Below are 17,406 nucleotides of genomic sequence, written 5' to 3' on the forward strand. Positions count from 1 at the left end.
TGTGCACTTTGTTCTCTCCCTGTCATCTCCAAACAGGTAATGAAAACTAATGAACACTTTTCTGCCAGCATGGTAAGTAAGAGAACAGATAAATAATCAGCAGAAACTTCTCAGTGCAAGTTGTATCTCATTTCTGAGCTGGTGAAGTGTCTGTAAGAGCAGATCAGAACACTCAATCAATCATTAGTGTTTCTATTCATGCAGGCAGTTCTGAGAGCTGACCCTAACCCACTGTCTCCAGTGGTACAGCTCACTGAGGGGTCACCAGTTACTTGACAGCACCAGGCCTAAGTCTGGAGAGTACGTGGCAGACACATGGAAAGAAAAGCCCCTCATCCTGTTCTTTTTCTATTTCTAACATTTAGGTAGTTTTACTCATTATAAAGTTCAGGAGCACTGAAAAAAAAATTAACTACATTTGCAAAACTTTAAAAAGGATTCGAACATATTATCAAAATTCAGTAACTTTTTTCAATGAAAATTACTTTTTATCTTTCCATTTGCTTAAAGGGACTAATAACAAAAGTTGGAATTATTGCTGCCAAGGCTAAGGAGACTGATTCTGTAGGAAAACACAACCTCTTCAAAGCAATTCTGGCAGAACAACTTCCTGGCAGAGTTATGTTAGCCAAAGGTGGCAGTTTCATCAGGTGGTCTGTGCTTCACTAAGTGTGTATTGTGACTAGGACTTCATGAAGAACTGGGTTAAGATTTTCACAATCCATTTGGTTTCTTCAAAATGTGGACCAGCTATGCAACTGCATGAACAGAATTCCCTTTCCAGGCTTACAGCAGAGTTTCTAGGCATCTCACCTTAGATGAGATGCTCGTGTTTTGTTCTCAGGATGAAGTTCACAGTCTTTATGTGACCGTGGCCTTACTGATCTGTGTTAGTGTTAGAAGGAAAACACACAGGTGTTGCACATCAAGCTGTAATACTCCATCTCAATGTCATGGGAAGAGAGAAGTCACCTCTCCACATTCTGGTGCTCCCAGCATTTTACCTGCTGTGTCAAGAGCATCTATAAAATTTACTTCCCAACCTCAAAACCAATAGCAAGAGAGGAGAAAACTACACAAGACGTTAATAGAGGAGAATTAATTTTGTGTGGAGTTGAGTGGGTGAGAGGAAGTAATAAATTTGTTAGCTACACATCATTTAACAAAGGACTACATCAGAAGTTTTCACATCACTTGGGAGGTGTTTGGGAAGCTTTTCTGCTAGCAGACACGGAGTAGAGAAGCTTCAGGAAAACACACACACCAACAGAGAGGACTCAACTCCACCACACAGACACCACCTCTCAGCACTGTGACCCCAGATCAGTCAGAAATGAAGAAGGGACAGCAAAGACAAAACTCAGGGTAGGGACAGTACTCGTAGAATTGACATCATGACCAATAAAGTAACTTCCACACTGAATAAATATCCAGTCCTAGACTGCAAAACCAGATGCACAATGTGTTCAGCACAGATACCGTGGACCATGCTGCTCAAGTGTCACCCCTGAGCAGGGCTGGCATACAATGCCTTGTGTTGCCCATTTCATTTACTCAGGCTGAAGCAGGCAGAGGCTCAAAAGCCAGCTTTCAACATGCTTCCCAAATTGACATGCTGTAACCACTGAAACACAGAGCCAAACTGAAATTCACAGCAAGCCCTGAACACTTCCCATGCCCTCACCTCAGGCTTCTGTCGGTTGCTCTTGTGTAGAAGAAAGTTTCTATAAGGGATGTTCTGAAGCACAATAGTAAAACAACACAACAGACTTATATCACAGTGCATCAGAGATGATATTATTATTCTATACAAGGAGAGCAGTCTAAGACCTGAATCTACAATGAAAACATTCTCACTACTGCATAAATAATATAATCCAACTGGAAAAATGAACCAAGTCTTCTGCATACAGCACTTTGTAGCCCAGCTAAAGCTACACTACAAGGTGAACAGTGCCCCACACATGCTGCCTATCCCACTCAAACACAGCTTGAGCAGGGACCAAGCATCAGGTTACACAGTCATAGAGTAGAAAACTCCAGCACTAAGTCAAATCCACTGGCAATTGGACAAAATATTGCAAAAACAAAACCTGAAGCAGTTAAGTCTTATGAAAGGAGCAAGAGTTTGGACTTTGCACACTGCTGCTATTAAATACTCACTGAATTTTCTTCATCCTCTTGATCGAGTTCACGCTGTTGTGCCTCTTGGCGTTTCAGCTTGATGTCCATTGCTTCATTAATCAGGTCCCGCAGAATTGATACTCCTTTGGCACTTTTAACAAATGGATGCTGAGAAATATTTTAAAAACAAATAAGCACTGCATCCAAAGCAGGACAGAACAGTAAAACACTGTTACTATGGCCTACTTCAAATCAAATTAAGGTTTAACTCGAAACATTACTAAAATAAAGATCCAGTTCTTCTGTTTGGCACAGGAGGGAGACCTTCCACCCTCCAAACAAGACCAAGCTCCAAGGGCTCAAATGATGTGAGACCTTGGGCTCATTCACCACCCACAGCTCTACTTACTTCTTTCCTTAACTTAGCTGTCAAGAACCAATTACACAGACCATTACCATGCCTGGAACATTCTGAGCAACCACTTTCACTTAGCCTGCCCTGTTTTGTGTTTTAAGAGACAGTTTCTTGGCAGTGTTGGTGGGAATTTAAAAGAAAAACAGCAAATCCAAACCAAACAAAACCAGCAAACCAACAACAAACTCTGAAAGTCAAAACAACAGAAACAATGCAGAGAAGACAAAGGAAGTTGAAGTCAGACTGGTTCTCAGAGAAGAACTGAGAAGTTGAAGTTGAGTGTGAGCTTTTTAAAATGAGTTACTAAATAGTAAAATCTGTAGTGAGCAGGAGCAGCAAGAAACGAAACCAACATCTCAAGAGCCACAAAGCACAGCCTACCCTGGGCAAGCCTCCCCCAGAGCTTATGTTCTCCCAAGAAAAGGCAGACCTGCAGCAGCTGTGTTGCAGTGGCTCTCTGCTCCGGGCTCTTCACAAGACACTGCTTCACAAAGTCTGTAAAATTGTCCGACCACAGCTCCGGTTTCCGGAATGTTGGAGGTGGATTGGTAGGAATCATGAAAATTGCCTGAAAGCAGAAGAATATTTCAGATTTCCACAACCAAGCTTAAAACCAACAATTCAACATAAACACACCCAAACACATGCTGGTACTAAAGAACAGTGGACTTTTCAAGGTGCTGCCTCTGAGGAGTTTGTGCCAATATTACACACAAATCTGCTCACAGGGATCACGTAGCAGGAAAACAGACTTTTCTCACTAGGTGCTCACACCTGGCTGAGCCATTATGTGCCCCAAAAGTGTGACTCTGACATTTTTCAGTCTCTAAAATTTGTGCTTGCATTTAAAAAAAAAATCAAAAAAATTATTTGGATAATCCAGCTGAAAATATCCTTCATGTCCAACACCGAGCACCAGCTATGTCTTAACAGAAGAGGATTGTGATTTTTTTTTATTCCCATGCAGACTCTTCTTGACAAAGACTTGTTTTTCATTTAATCAACAGTACAAAGAACTGACAGAAAACAACTTGTTCTATACATTAAAAGCAAGATTGCATGCTGATATAGGATTCAGCCAGCTATGATATCAAACCTTTTCCAAACAGCAATACATTTAAGGCCACAGTCCTTACCCTCATGGGATGAATATCTGCATATGGTGGCTTTCCTTCAGCCATTTCTATTGCAGTGATTCCCAGGGACCAGATGTCTGCCACACAATTATACCCAATTTCCTGAATCACTTCTGGAGCCATCCAAAATGGGGTCCCTATGACTGTGTTCCGCTTTGCCATGGTGTCCTGAGGAGAAAAGGATGAAGATCCAGACAATGGCAACTGTATTAGCCACAAACAGTCATTAATGATTATTAATGACTGACATTACTTAGTTGTAAGAGCTTCCACAGAGGAAGATCTGCTCTAATCTGCTGCTGGTTTAGCATCTCATGTTGATGCAAAGTGCTAAAAACCAGCCATGAGCAATTTGTCCAGCTCCACAATCCCATCACACACATAGATTTAAAAGATAAACTGAAATGTACACAGCCACCCTGGTTTTACTTACTGTAAGTTGTCCTGCCACTCCAAAATCAGCAAGTTTAGCATGTCCCTCTGTATTTAGCAATATATTTCCAGCTTTGATGTCCCTGTGTATTTTCCTCATAAAATGCAGGTACTCGAGTCCTTTCAGAGTCGATTGCACTATTGTAGCAATTTCCTCCTCTGTGAGCTGAAGAAGGGAAGAGTTACTGCCAACATACCAGTGGCTGAGACACAGCACTATCGTGATTTGGTCTGCATTTTACTGAGATTCACTAATTGCCCCTAAATTGCCTTCACTAAAGGTTGCCATACCAATGGGGAATTAGTTAGTGACTTACAGCGTTATGTAGCAGAATTAGATCACAACCAGCATACATAAACACACTACCATGTTTCATATGCCATAACCTTTTCTCAGCTAGCAATTCTTATCCTGAAATAACCAAAGTAAGGCAAAGTAGGGTCTTACTTGGAATCAATCTGGGTTTTTAGGAAAGCCAACACACCAAAACCTGCTCCACCAATTAAATTGTCCAGAAAACCAAAACTCAAACAGTTTTCTCGTTTTCAGAGTAACAAAGGACCTGCATCTCAAATTATGGCCAATGGTTGTGTCAGGCACTGAACACTGAGAATTATGCCCTAACTACTCAGCTTCCTTGAGCTGCTGGACACCCATATTCCCACCCCTGCACTCAAAGGAGAAAGGACGTACAGTTTTATTTCGTAACCGAATAATGTCAGACACAGATCCAGCACCACAGTATTCCATGACTATCCACAGGTCTGTGTTCTTAAAATAGCTGCCGTAGTATTTCACCACATGAGGACTAGGAAAAAAGAAGGACAAAACAAAGGGTCAAACACCAGTAGCCAGCATCACTGAATAAGCACAATACACTGCAGAGACCCTCAGTACCTTTTAGAAACTCAGTGCCAAAGTGCCACTGAGAAACCCAGATGAGAAGTATTCCAGAACACCCTGAATTCTGCACAGGGCTCCCCAGTCCTGCCAAGCCTGTTCCCACAGCAGGGCTCATATGACCTGCCAGTAAGTCACTCCAGGGAGCTAAACTGTCCAACAAATCCCACGGGAACAAGGAGCGATCAGCCCTGGGTCTGGTTCAGCTCCCTGAACCAGGTTACAGCAGGGTCACTGCTGGGGCAGGACAAGGAATGGGAAACAGGCCACAGCAGCCCCTGGTAAAGGTACTACAGAACATTTGTAAAAAACAGAAGCATTAAATAAAGCCCACAATTTGCTGGAAAATAGCTATCATGCTCATTAAGACAAATGTTCCCCCACTACCACGAGAACCTACTTGTCTCTTTGATTTAGTCCAGGATATATTTTAGGCACAACCTAAGACTCTGTCTCAGTCAGCAATCTGGCTGCCCAAATAGCAAACAACCTAGTAAAGTACACTGCTCAGAAAAACCATGTGTCCTCTGGAAAAGGTAAAGCAGAAACTAACAGAAAGACTGTCCCTGATTTGCTGGGAATGGAGCTAAGGAATAAAAGCATGTTTAATCTATTCTCTGCTGAACATTTTCTAATGAAAAAGCTTTAAAACTAGTAAGTCAGTCACACTGCACAGTGTCCCTTAAGGCTTGCACAGAAAATGTGATGCTGCAGTGATTCACTCCCTCTGCCGTTCACATCTCTAAGGTCTCACTTCAGGCCTTACAATACTAATATTTAATTTAAGAGAAAGTAGTAATGCATTTCAAGTTACACAGTAAAATTGTTCAGGAACAATTTCTTTTCAAGGCACACTCTGCTGCCTGCCCCTAAGTCATCATTTAACTACAGTGAGAGTGGAATGCAATAGAGTAAGTGACTGGGACCACAGTTTTATACTGCTCATATAATTTATTTTAAATGGCTTTCCATGCAGGAAGTCCTTCAAAGTAGTGTTTCCTAAGGCCAGATTCATAACACCAGAAGAAATTAGTGTATTTTAAACCTTCAGCCTTGGACTTTGAGAGGGTCTTCCCTACCCACAAGCTCTTCACTGGCTAAGTCACTGCAGCATCTCTTCCTATAAAAACACGCACAAAGGGGAACAACGACCATCAGCCCACAGAGCTGCCAGCAGGTTGTTCTGGGGGAGCTCAGATCAGCAGCCAGCTTGTGCTGCAGCAGAGCCTGCAGAGGCAGGACAGGACCAGGAAGGACAGTCCTGCCACACGAGCAGGTGACAGCACGGAGGTTGCGCACATGCAAGAGCAGTCATGCGTTAGCGGCTCTCATCCACGTGCCCTTCCAAAAAGAAACAAAAAACCTCCTGCTGACAGCTTCCTATGCCTTGCTGGGAAGCCACCAGCCCTGTGGGCACGGCAGCTGCTGTTCAGCTCACAATCAAGTTCCCACTGCCCAAGAAGTGACGGTGCCCAGGCAGGAGGCAGCGACTGCTCACAGGGCTGGCTCTCGGCTGGCAGCAAGCGCAGGGTTACTCCACTCAGCTCAGTGCTCTCTCCTGCTGCAAGCTCCACTTCTGCTGCCTTACCTGTGCACTACCCAAATGGCCAGCTAAGGTCACTCAGTTGATACGAGGTAACTTGACTGTACAAGTCCAGCCTTTTAAAAAACATTTAAGGCAACGTCATGGCTCTTATTTCATTAAATGGTGGGTCATGGGTGATGCTTTTCCTTGCATCCCAATAAAGGGTTTTGCAGCACACACTTACCTGTCACACTGTTGCATTATGGATATTTCCTTGATGATTTCTTGCAAGTCAGATTCCACAGGAACTTGTTTAATTGCAACAACTTGACCCGTTTCTTTATGGATGGCTTTGAACACACTGCCATAAGAACTAGAAAACAAAACATTAAACAAATACTGAATACAGTATATTTTAAATATATAATACATAATATTTTAAAAATGCAAATGTTATGGTTTTGCTTTTTGTGAGTGTAATCATCAGGTAAATTATTAACTATCCTTTTATTAAAAATATTTTGTATTTTAATATTAATAATCAGCCCACTAACTTCTAAACACTGTAATACAAATAAGTCAGCACACTGAGGCAGTGAGGGAAGGGCACACCACCATTACACTGACCATGGCTTTGGAATGGCCTTTCACACAAATTCAACAACTAACATTTCTTTTTTTCCAGCAGAGAGTACAAGCTGAGCATCAGTAAGAACTACAGCTCTGGTCAGAGAGGTTTGCTTGCTCCTGTCAGATACTACCACTCTTATTTCCAGCTTCTTTACTTACAGCAGCCAGGCAGATTTACAACTCAGTCTTTTCAAACTGCTTAAGGCAGTGAACACAGCACTGCAGGAGTGTTCCCATGCTGCTCTGCCTCACCAAAGGGCACAGCATCACCAGTTCACTTCCACCAGGCAGATCCCCCTCAAGAGGTACCAGGGATGAACTACAAAATCTCTCGAGTTCCCACAGAGCTCTACCAACTCCAGGCTGGGATTTTTCATGAACTTTTAAACTCCCTACTGCTGACCCATAACCTACTATTTGGATTAAGCTATTGCATTCTTGGGAAACAAATTCTTTATTCTGTTATTAACCAAACAATGCCACTATGTCAGTAACTACCTTTCAGAAACAGGACCATGACAAAAGTGAAACATCAGAGTCTACTGAACACACCTCCATTACACAGGTGTGTTTTCCTAGAAAAATGTACACTGAGCCCACTGGAACACAACACATACCCTTCTCCAAGCTTCTCCAGGACATCAAATACTTCTTCAGGTTGTTTGGTTAAACTGTCTTCGTCTAACTTCTTCAGCTGCCTGTATGGGTAAGAAGAGAGAAATTATTACATTTAATTTTATGGCAGTTTGGGCCCTGCTGAAACAGAAGAATAAATAGCACCACTTAAACATACAAAAAGTTTGGCATGAAGTAAATTGATTATGAAGTAAGTTTATTTCACCTGATGAAGAGACTGAATATTATTAGCATCCAATAGCCAAAAAGGGCTGGGAATTACAAAGAATAGAATGCAGGCACACAAATCTACAGCTCCTCTTGGCAGAAATCAGTTTCAGGATCTATATGCTGGTGGTCACATCTCAGCATGGCACAGTCTTGAAACCATTGAACATATCTGCTGAATTTCAATATGTGGAATGGAAGGATACCTACCAAAAAAAGGGAACATCATCTTCCTTGATGATTACAGTAGGTGTGGAATACATTTGTTGGGAGGCAGGAGGCAGTACTACTCTCACCTGTACATTTTTAACATCAAAACTTCAGATCTTAACTTCATGGACCTGGACATTTACTAGGAAGAGTCTATCAGGAAAAAGGATCTGTATATGACTCTCAGGATCTTAATGCCATCTCTCTTAAAGTATTGCTAATAAGAGTCAGCTAAAATAATTTCTAGGAATAAGAACCTGCCATATGCTGTGATTCTTCACGTGGCCCCCCTTTCCCCTAGTACAGCTTTTAGGGAGATACCGTACACAAAGCAACAAGAAGCTCAATCATATGTGTTTGAGTCTACACTGGAGAGCTGTTCATCAAACCTCCTGAAACAGCTACGGACTACATAACAGAAAGGTCTGAAAACAGTATTTTATTGTCAGTGGTAAGAGTATCCAACAGCCCACAAACAAGTGCTCTTTCATTTTCACACAAACTAAAATAAAATCTGAAACAACAATAAACAAAAACAGAAAAAATAGCCAACAAAACCCCCTCAAAACTCCCTAAACCAGCTCATTCAAGTATTTTAAACACAAAAACTTAAAAGATTCTCAGAGTTTTTAGCACTGACTGGTGTTTAAAGTAAAACACGCGTGGTTGCCTGCAACTGCAAATCACTCCTGAAAGCTCTTACAGCTGCTGCTAAAGATCAGGACTCCAGTTACAGGAATACTAATTTTTGTACTAAATATATAACTTTTTAACCCAATTTCTTCAGAAATAGAACGAAAAACCATTCATTGATCCCTGGCTATTATGTTTATGCACAAAAGCCACACGGGAGGAGCAGCTCACGCATGGAGCACATACAATGGCTTCCTGAAGCAGAGGAAACATTATATAGAAGCAGACTCAGGAAGTGGTGAAATACTGAAAGTAGCTGCTAGCTTCCCTGCTCAGATAAGCATTAAACAGAATTTACTTGTCCCTGTGAAAATGGACAGGGAAGAAGGTGTGGGAAAAGGGGAAAAGCAAGTAATACATGCACCAGAAAACACATAAGCCACCATTTCCAAGGAGCCCAAAATGTGGTGACGCAAGAGGCAGACCCTTCTTGTTTGAGGCCGAAATTCTACTAGCATAAAAAGAAAAAAAAAAAGACTTTTCATATACCAAACACAATAACCAGACAACGACTGCGCTTGCAGCAAACAGCCTAATTTCTGCTACAGACCAGAGCCCAATTACTTTGCGTTGTCCTGCTCCATCGAGTGCACTCACTGCCGTCTGACACGCTCTGCCGTTCTCCTGCATGTTTATACCACACAGGTGCAACAGCAACACAAACCCAATCTCACCTCTGTTATTATTCAGATCTAATCTTAACACCTGCCCTGTAAACGCCGGCATAAGCAATTATAGACCAAAACGAAGCCTGTTTTGTTTTTTAACAGAATATACATCACTGTTTAACCAAACGGGCCAGTGCCACTGGGGACCAGCGCCAGCAGCTTCCTTTGTTCGCTGCCGAAGCGTTCCCCGGGCCCCAGCTGCGAACCACTGATAGGATTCTGACACTGACACTTCATTCAAGCTGCCGCCGACCTCCAGCTCTGCCCCGCAGCCCCGGCCCGGCCTGGCAGCCCGAGATAGGGCACTCACGGCTTCGTCTCGCCCCGAGCCCCCCGAGGGTCCGGGCTCGGTGTGCCCGGGCACGGCGGGAAGGCGGCAGTGCCAGGGCTGGGCACCGCGCCCGGACACGGCACCGGGGCACAGACCCGCACAAAACTCACCCAAGGAGAGACGCGACGGGAGAGCAAGTGACCGGGGCTTTGTCAGCCCATTGGCACGGGCCAGCACACCTCGTACAGCCGCGGTAGCCGGCGGCAGCTCCCGCAGCAGCGCAGGCAGCGCCTTCTCCCCGGTGCTCCAGTTTAAGGCGTTTCCCCGCCCCTGAGCGCGGTGCTGTCCCAGCAGGGACCTGCAGGCGCTGCCCGGTGCCACGGACCGCTGCCCACGGCCCCGCGGCTGCGGGCAGCGGCAGCGCCCCGGAGAACCGAGGGGGCCGGAGCTCGGCGCGCCCGCAGCCCCGCTCCCGGCCCCGCACCGACAACAAGGGGGTGACCCGGGCCGGAGCATCCCCGCTCCCGGCAGGGACACACCCCGCGCTTACCGGCGCGGGTTCCGCAGCTGCACCGTCTCCATGGCGGTCTGTCGGTGAGCCGGCTCTGTCGCTCACTGCTCCATGGCACCGCTCCGCCGCCGCTTCCGCCCGCCGCCGGATGCCAGCGGGGAGCGCCCGCCCCGGCGGGAGGGCGCGGCTTCCCGGGCGCGGCGGCAGCGGCGCGATGGCCGCGTCCCCCGGTGCGCTGCGCCGGGCCGGCAACGAGGAGTTCCGCCGCGGGCAGTACGGCCCGGCCGCCGAGCTCTACTCCCGGGCGCTGGCGCAGCTGGAAGCCTCAGGTAGGGCGCGACCCGGGGCGGGCGGGCGAGCGGGCGGGGGCACCTCTCTGAATCGCGTGTGCCCCGCGCAGGGGATGCCAGCGCCGAGGAGCGCAGCGTGCTGCTGGCCAACCGCGCCGCCTGCCACCTCAAGGACGGTGCCTGCAGCCTCTGCGTGGCCGACTGCACCAGGTGAGCGGCGGCGGGGCCGGGGACACCCGGCGGGGCCGGAGGGAGCGCTCAGCCGCTTGCCCGGCTCGGCCGGGGCGGGCGGAGGAGCGGCGGCAGCCCCGGGCGCGCTGGCTCACAGCGCTCTCCCCTCCGCCGCAGCGCCCTCGAGCTGGTCCCGTTCGGGATCAAGCCCCTCCTGCGGCGGGCAGCGGCGTACGAGGCTCTGGAGAGGTACTCGCTGGCCTATGTGGACTACAAGACGGCGCTGCAGGTGGACTGCTCCGTCCAGGCGGCACACGATGGAGTCAACAGGTAAGGAACGCTGCCCGGTGACCGCGGCAGGGAGCACCGAAAAACTCGGGAATACGGCAGTTGGGTGCTGCTGCTCGAACCGTGCTCATTCCTGCTGCCCTGGCAGGACCAAGCTGGGTCCCAGGCCTGGCTATGCTCCCTCTGCCTGCTAGTGCCTATAGCTCCTTTCAGGGTGCTGGTCGAGGTCTGGGAATGATTGCTGTGGGACTGTTTTTGCTTTGCTCAGTGCCTGGTTTAAAAGAAATAACGAACTAAAGTTCAGTACCCTATCCTTTAAGGCTCTCTATATTCACTGTGTTTACAGGCTGCTATAGCCCTGTCCTCTTTCTGGTGCCCTCTGCTTGCCAGACCAAGGAGTGAAATGCATGTCTCTTGCTCACCTGAGCAGTCACAGCCCCAGCCTGTGTCCCGTTGTATTTTTAGCCCTGCTAGTGTGAAGATAATCTTTTTGCAAATGTCCTGTCTGTGGAATAAAACTAGCTGAGATGCATGTAAAGAAATTAGCAGACAGAGAGATGCTGTTCTTAATACACAAGCCAGGTTAAAAGTGATGTGGCTGGCTACTGCGTGGCCCAGCCAGCCAACAGTCAGGGTGACTGGGAGCTGTCTCTTCTAGGATGACTAAAGCCCTGCTGGAGAAGGATGGTGTGAACTGGCGTCAGAAGCTCCCACCAATCCCCACAGTGCCTGTTTCTGCCCAGACGAGGTGGAGCATTCCTTCTGCCCAGGCCCCTGGGGCAAGCACTCCTCCTGCAACTGCACCACAGGGAGAACGAGGTGGGAACCAGCCCTTGGGCTGGGCAGAGAGCCCTTGGGCTCCCAAGGGCGATGAACAAGACAGCTGCTACACCTGCTTGGTGTGTCTGCACCCAGGCCTGGTTCTGCCACAGTCTTTTTGGTTAATTCTGGTTTCTTTAATGTCTCTCTGTCTTGCCTCTGGTATGGGGATATTTGTTTTCTGTGAGGCTGTGATGTTCTTGGTGGTTTTATAGAGTTCTGTATCCTTTCACACCATTTCCAGACGAAACTGCTGCTGGCATGGAGAGAGCTAGAATGCTTAAGGAAGAAGGAAATGAATTTGTAAAGAAAGGAAACCATAAAAAAGCAGTTGAGAAGTACAGTGAGAGTTTAAAGCTCAACAAGGAATGTGCAACTTACACCAACAGGTACTGTTCACCTCTTTGCCCAACTATTTCTTGGCCCTGTATAAAAGCCACCATTGTATTTCCTGGCAGAACTGTTTAATGTTTGCTCCTGAACTAATGAATAAAACAAAAGCACCCCCTCAGGTTCACCCCAAGTGCAGCCTCCCTTGTAGTACAACATTCTTTGATTGGGTAGTAGAGAACCCCTTGGAGACATTCCCCTCTGGGCTCCCTTGACTGCTTTGTCTGACAGGACTCGGGTATGTTGAGTGGTCTCTGCTCTCCTACAAACCTCAAACTGCAGACTGCTGTTCTTAAGCACTCAAAGTCGAAGGCAGTTGCAGCAAGCAGAGCAGGTGCTGCACTGGCAGAAGCAGGAACCTGCATCCTCAAAGTGCAAGTGCAGGTTCTTTGGCTTTAGGGCAGGTTGCTCTGAACATCTTCCTTTTTGCTTCTTTGAAAAACCATTTGCTGCTTTTTTCCCTCTCTGTAAATGAAACAAACTTGAGCTCAAGAATAAGACGACGTAAGACACGAGGGTGGTTTTGGAGCCCAGCTTTGTGCTGCACTGGCAGCTGCTCTGTGTGTTGTGGCAGTGGGTGCTGCTTTCAGCCAAAGGTCTCTGAGCAGGTGTGTGTGTTGCAGAGCTCTCTGTTTCCTGACCCTGAAGCAATACAAGGAAGCAGCACAGGACTGCACTGAAGCTCTGAAGCTGGATCCTAAGAATGTCAAGGCACTCTACAGGCGTGCTCAAGCACTTAAAGAACTGAAGGTAAGTCAGGAGTTTCTGAAGGGCTTTAGGCTAGGACTAGATGGCTGCTGATGCATGATCAGAGCCAGAGATACGCTTCAGGGCTTGTTTCCGTGCTAGATAACCTCTGCCATCAGACCTTTAAGGACTAAGAGTCAGACATCACACTTTGCTATTTGAATCTCATGAGTTTGTCAGCATTAGGTCCTGTATCTAGAGATGCTGAAGGCAACTGCTTTTCACAGAATCACAGACTATGCTGAGTTGGAAAGGGCCCACAGGGACCCTCAAGTCCAACTCCTCACCCTGCACAGCACCAGCCCCAGCAGTGACACCCTGGGCCCGAGAGTGTTGTGCAGACACTTCTTGGGCTCTGTCAGGCTTGGTGCTGTGACCATGGCCCTGGGGAGCCTGTTCCACTGCCCACCCACCCTCTGGGTGAAGAGCCTTTTCCTAATACCCAAACCTCCCCTGACACAACTTCAGGCCACACCCACAGATCCTGGCCCTGGTCACCACAGAGACCAGTGTTGTGTTGAACTTCATCTTTTTGTCTCATGAGGAATGCTGGAGTCAGTACTGGAGTACATATTGGTGTTGGACTCAACACATTTGAGTGATGAAATTATCTTCTCAGCCCTAGTTTGAACATGTTTTAGAACAGCTACATCAATGCCAGTGCTTGAGCAGTTACAGAGAGGGAGTCACAGGCTTAACTGTGCTGTCTTTGCCTCTGTAGTGTTCTGCCTTAGACTGCCTTTTTAATGCACTACGCCTTAAAAAATACTCTCTTTCTAGGATTACAAATCAAGTATTGCTGACATCAAGAGCTTGTTGAAAACTGAACCAAAGAACACAGCTGCACTGAGATTACTGCAAGAACTGAACAGAGCCTAGGGTAACCAAGCAACAAGGAAAGCTTTCTTTTCCACTGCAGAGAAAAGCTTTCTCCCTTCTGCTGTTGATACAGGGACCAGTTGAGGCAGGATTGGTGTTGAAATCTATCTTCCAGTGCTGCTGGGATATAAGAGGTTCTGTACCAGCACAATGATTGTTTAGACATAATCTGTATCAAACTCTATTCAGCTGGCTCTATGATCATGCATAGTTTTAATGCCCCTCCCCAAGAGGCATTTAGGTTATTTTTCCTGGTTGAAGTCAACTTGCCTCAAACTATTGGCCTCAGGGATTCTTTACATGTTGGCTAAGATGCACAGAAGTGGCTGTTCCTGTCTGAAGAGCTACAAACAGAGGGGTTTTAATCCTTATTCAGGTGACAGTTTTGCTGCATTTGTGCTGCTATTACTGAAAGAAAGTCGCTGCAAGAGCTGCTGTAGTTGCCAGAGCACCACATACCCTTCGTGTGACAGGGGCTCAGTTACTTGCACAGGGCCAAGCTTGTTCCCTCTCCCCCTTCATGCCTGCTGGCCCTCAGCTGCGTTCTGCTGCTTAGTGTGGCTGGGCAGATGTCTACAGTAGCAGCTTTCTTTAATTATTCTGCACATTTAAGAAAATAGCAGCAAGTTAAGCCTGCCTTGTTACACTGTGCACTGTTCTTTCAGATTCTGGGTGCTTAGGAATTTTGCAGTGGTTTTTTTGTCTTGTTTTTCTTTAAAGAAAAAAAACACTTTAGCTCTGTGCCTTTTGGAGCAGTTGCTGTGGGGTGTTACAGGGAGGAAAATATGCAGTAACACCCCAGCTGAGGTCTGGCTTACTACTTTAATGCATGTTTAAATTTCTCCTGATCTGATATTGATGGCACTGATTTTAAATGGTAGATAAAAAATACTTGGAGTTACTTTGTGAACTGTTAAAACATATTCTCATTAAAGCCATGTTTATTTTCACTCTAGGACTGTGTTTTTTGTGATGGATGGAAGAGGGGAAGGGAAACACTTGTTTAAACCATTTCATACTGTCCCCTCTCTTTGTCAGAGGACTTCAGGCACTGTACAGGGGCCTTGCTCTTTCAGACAGTGACCTCAGCTCATAGTTGCCATTAAAGTTAGAGTTCAGAGAACCAGAAAGCCTACAGCTCCAGGAACACCGGGGCTGGGAAAGGCATGCCAAGGAGAGCACAGCACTGCATCATGGTTTCCAACCATTGCTCAGCCTTGCACTCTGCCTCAGCTAGTTAGATGCTGGGCAATGCTAGACCTGATCCAACTCATAATACAGAATAATAAGATCAGATAATAAGAAAAAGCTAGCTCTTGGTCAGGGTTCAAAAGTATTTGTTTCCCACCTTGCCTCTCCCAGCAGCGTTTCAGGCAGGTACCCCGCTGAACTGAATTTTGAGAGCAATTGAATAGAGAGCAATTCCTCTAATGCCATTGAAGACAAAGACCTCTTACCTTAGCCTGACATTAAACAGCTTTTTGTGGGTCCCAGGGTTGTACTCCATCAGCTGTAATGTGCCAGGGCTTGGAACAAGTCCTCCCTGAGGGGCACAAATTGCTCCATTCACTCCATTCCTGCTTCTAAGCATGGCAGCTCCATTGATCCCACAGGCAGCCCTTGCCCAAGCTCTTAGCAGGTGTGATGGATTTCAGGGTGGGGAAGCACACAGCAGTACACAGATAGGCAGAGGAGGACTAAGAGTAGGAGTTCAGAAGTAGGACTGGCTTCACTTGGTTAAGAGCTATCCTTTTGGCAGCCCTGCTGTTAGCTGAGTGGCAGATACCTGCACTGTTCAACAGCAGCTCATTACAGCACCCCCAAGCAGCAGCAGTCACCATCTCCTTCCCCTCAAAACAGCAGTTCTGTTTGTGCCTGACACCAAAGATTGCCCCAGCAACAGCACCAGCTGGACAAAGGTCATGCACAGCAGTAAGACACTACTGCAAGCTCAGGGACACTTCTGCTCCTGTCTCCCCTTCTGCTCCTGCTGAGGTGCTGCTGCCTGTGCTGGACACTGCCCAGGTGGGCAAAGGTAGTGCTGGCCACAGGGCAACAGAGAGGGTTTGTCACAGGGACACACCTTCAGCTGCCCCATTCAGAAGCAGCAGCTGTTCCAGACTCATTTGCATTGCTGCCTCAACTCCCCAGAGCCTCAGACCTCACCAAGGACTGCAGCCAGCGAGCCACTCTGAATAATTTCTAGTAGCATCAGGGATCCAAGTGCCAGCTTCACCTTTTCTGATTATCAGTTCAAAACCTCTTGTCCTTGTTCACATCCTTTCAGAGGCTATTCTGGTATCTCTGTGTTCCTGGGCCCCACTTGGCATTCCCTCTGGTTTTAAAGAGGGCTCACCCAGCACAGCCATCTGGCACTGTAGGTGGTGTCACAGGCACACCTGAACTGCCCTGTTACACCTGAAAAATGGCTGCAGCCAAGCTAAACAACAGTAGAATGAAGGTTACCTGTACAGCTCCATTCCAGCTCTCTTTATGTGCATTACACTCATGCAAGTACATGTTTTTCCTCTAGACACCAGGCAGAAAAGCTTCCAGCCTGTGACACTCAGAGAGAAATAAATTAGGGTCCTGTATATTAAGTGAATTAAAGTCCTTTATAAGTGTCTCACTGAGGAGATGATATCTAAACCGTGAACAGTTCAGGCTGAGGCATCCACTAAGAGGAAAATAAATATTTAAGGAAGTCAGAGTTAGAACTGGTGAAATGAAGGTGAGAAAAAAAGGAATGATGAAAAGCCCCAGTGAAGAATCCCAGTGGAGCAGAGCAGACCCCATGCAGAAACAAATGTGTAAGTGGTTCTATTAAAATGCTGGAAGGAAAACAAGAGGTAGGAGGGGTGACTCAGCAGGGAGCTGAAGTGAGAGTATGATACAGCACAGAAGGAAGATTGAGACAGCAAAACCAGCATGAGCTGCACAGAAAGAAGGTGGGTGGTACTGGTGGAGGTGTGCTCCTGCCAGCTGGAGGAAGCAGTCAAGTAAGGTCAGTACATCACCAGCCTCAAGCACTGAGGAGTCTCTGGGGACTGAAATTCCTTTCCTAACTAGGAAGAGCAGAGAATTAAGGCCAGGGTGATGACAGCAACACAGCACAACACAGCAGTAACAGGTCCCAGCTCCCCCTGAAGCAGGAAGTGTCCTCATAGGACACAGTGCAGAAGTCATGAAGGCTTGCAGGCTCTTCAATGACTCCTGGGAACCTCTGGTCAGAGACACACATTGGAAACACAGCTTTTTATTTACAGCTACTCCACGATACCTCAAAAAGTTGATCTTGTGCACCACAGACATGTAGACAGACCCTGTGGTGAGCAGCAGGAGATACTTGAGGCCATTACTACAGGTCTACAAGGTTCATTACTGGAGGAGAACAGCAGCAATCCCTCCTGTTTTGCTTAAATCCATCTTCCTAGGGAATCAGAAAGGATTAGAGGAGCCTGTT

General features: G+C 46.8%; 2 protein-coding genes across 3 annotated transcripts in view; one reads left to right on the forward strand and one right to left on the reverse strand.

Moving 5' to 3' along the window:
• The window catches only part of STK4 (serine/threonine kinase 4), a 45,748-nt gene extending 35,271 nt beyond the window's left edge, over window positions 1–10,477 (reverse strand). The window contains exons 1-8 of one of the 2 annotated variants that reach the window (XM_053993057.1): window positions 10,399–10,477; window positions 7,781–7,861; window positions 6,778–6,906; window positions 4,802–4,916; window positions 4,109–4,273; window positions 3,676–3,843; window positions 2,970–3,107; window positions 2,164–2,292 (exon numbers count right to left, since the gene is read on the reverse strand). In XM_053993057.1, the coding sequence (XP_053849032.1) occupies window positions 2,164–2,292; window positions 2,970–3,107; window positions 3,676–3,843; window positions 4,109–4,273; window positions 4,802–4,916; window positions 6,778–6,906; window positions 7,781–7,861; window positions 10,399–10,430 (957 nt within the window). In that variant the 5' untranslated portion in view covers window positions 10,431–10,477. Of the gene's footprint in view, window positions 1–2,163; window positions 2,293–2,969; window positions 3,108–3,675; window positions 3,844–4,108; window positions 4,274–4,801; window positions 4,917–6,777; window positions 6,907–7,780; window positions 7,862–8,004; window positions 8,057–10,398 lie in introns of those variants that run through there. The other variant, XM_053993058.1, reaches the window with a different exon arrangement.
• Window positions 10,478–10,547: 70 nt separating this feature from the next.
• TOMM34 (translocase of outer mitochondrial membrane 34) lies at window positions 10,548–14,893 on the forward strand. Its single transcript, XM_053993343.1, has 7 exons — window positions 10,548–10,688; window positions 10,760–10,859; window positions 10,998–11,150; window positions 11,767–11,927; window positions 12,172–12,316; window positions 12,941–13,067; window positions 13,845–14,893. The coding sequence occupies exons 1-7, from the start codon at window positions 10,574–10,576 to the stop codon at window positions 13,941–13,943; spliced, it is 900 nt and encodes a 299-aa protein (XP_053849318.1). The 5' UTR covers window positions 10,548–10,573; the 3' UTR covers window positions 13,944–14,893.
• The last annotated feature ends 2,513 nt before the right edge of the window (window positions 14,894–17,406 follow it).

The sequence above is a fragment of the Vidua macroura genome, chromosome 17 (assembly GCF_024509145.1).
Source record: "Vidua macroura isolate BioBank_ID:100142 chromosome 17, ASM2450914v1, whole genome shotgun sequence".
In the NCBI taxonomy this organism is placed as follows: Eukaryota; Metazoa; Chordata; class Aves; order Passeriformes; family Viduidae; genus Vidua; species Vidua macroura.

Bases quoted from the DNA above. Each gene is read 5' to 3' on its own strand.
- TOMM34 (XM_053993343.1), top strand. From the start codon at position 10,574: ATGGCCGCGTCCCCCGGTGCGCTGCGCCGGGCCGGCAACGAGGAGTTC. The intron at 11,151-11,766 runs GTAAGGAACGCT...TGTCTCTTCTAG, and splicing joins GCACACGATGGAGTCAACAG to GATGACTAAAGCCCTGCTGG. The intron at 12,317-12,940 runs GTACTGTTCACC...TGTGTGTTGCAG, and splicing joins TGTGCAACTTACACCAACAG to AGCTCTCTGTTTCCTGACCC.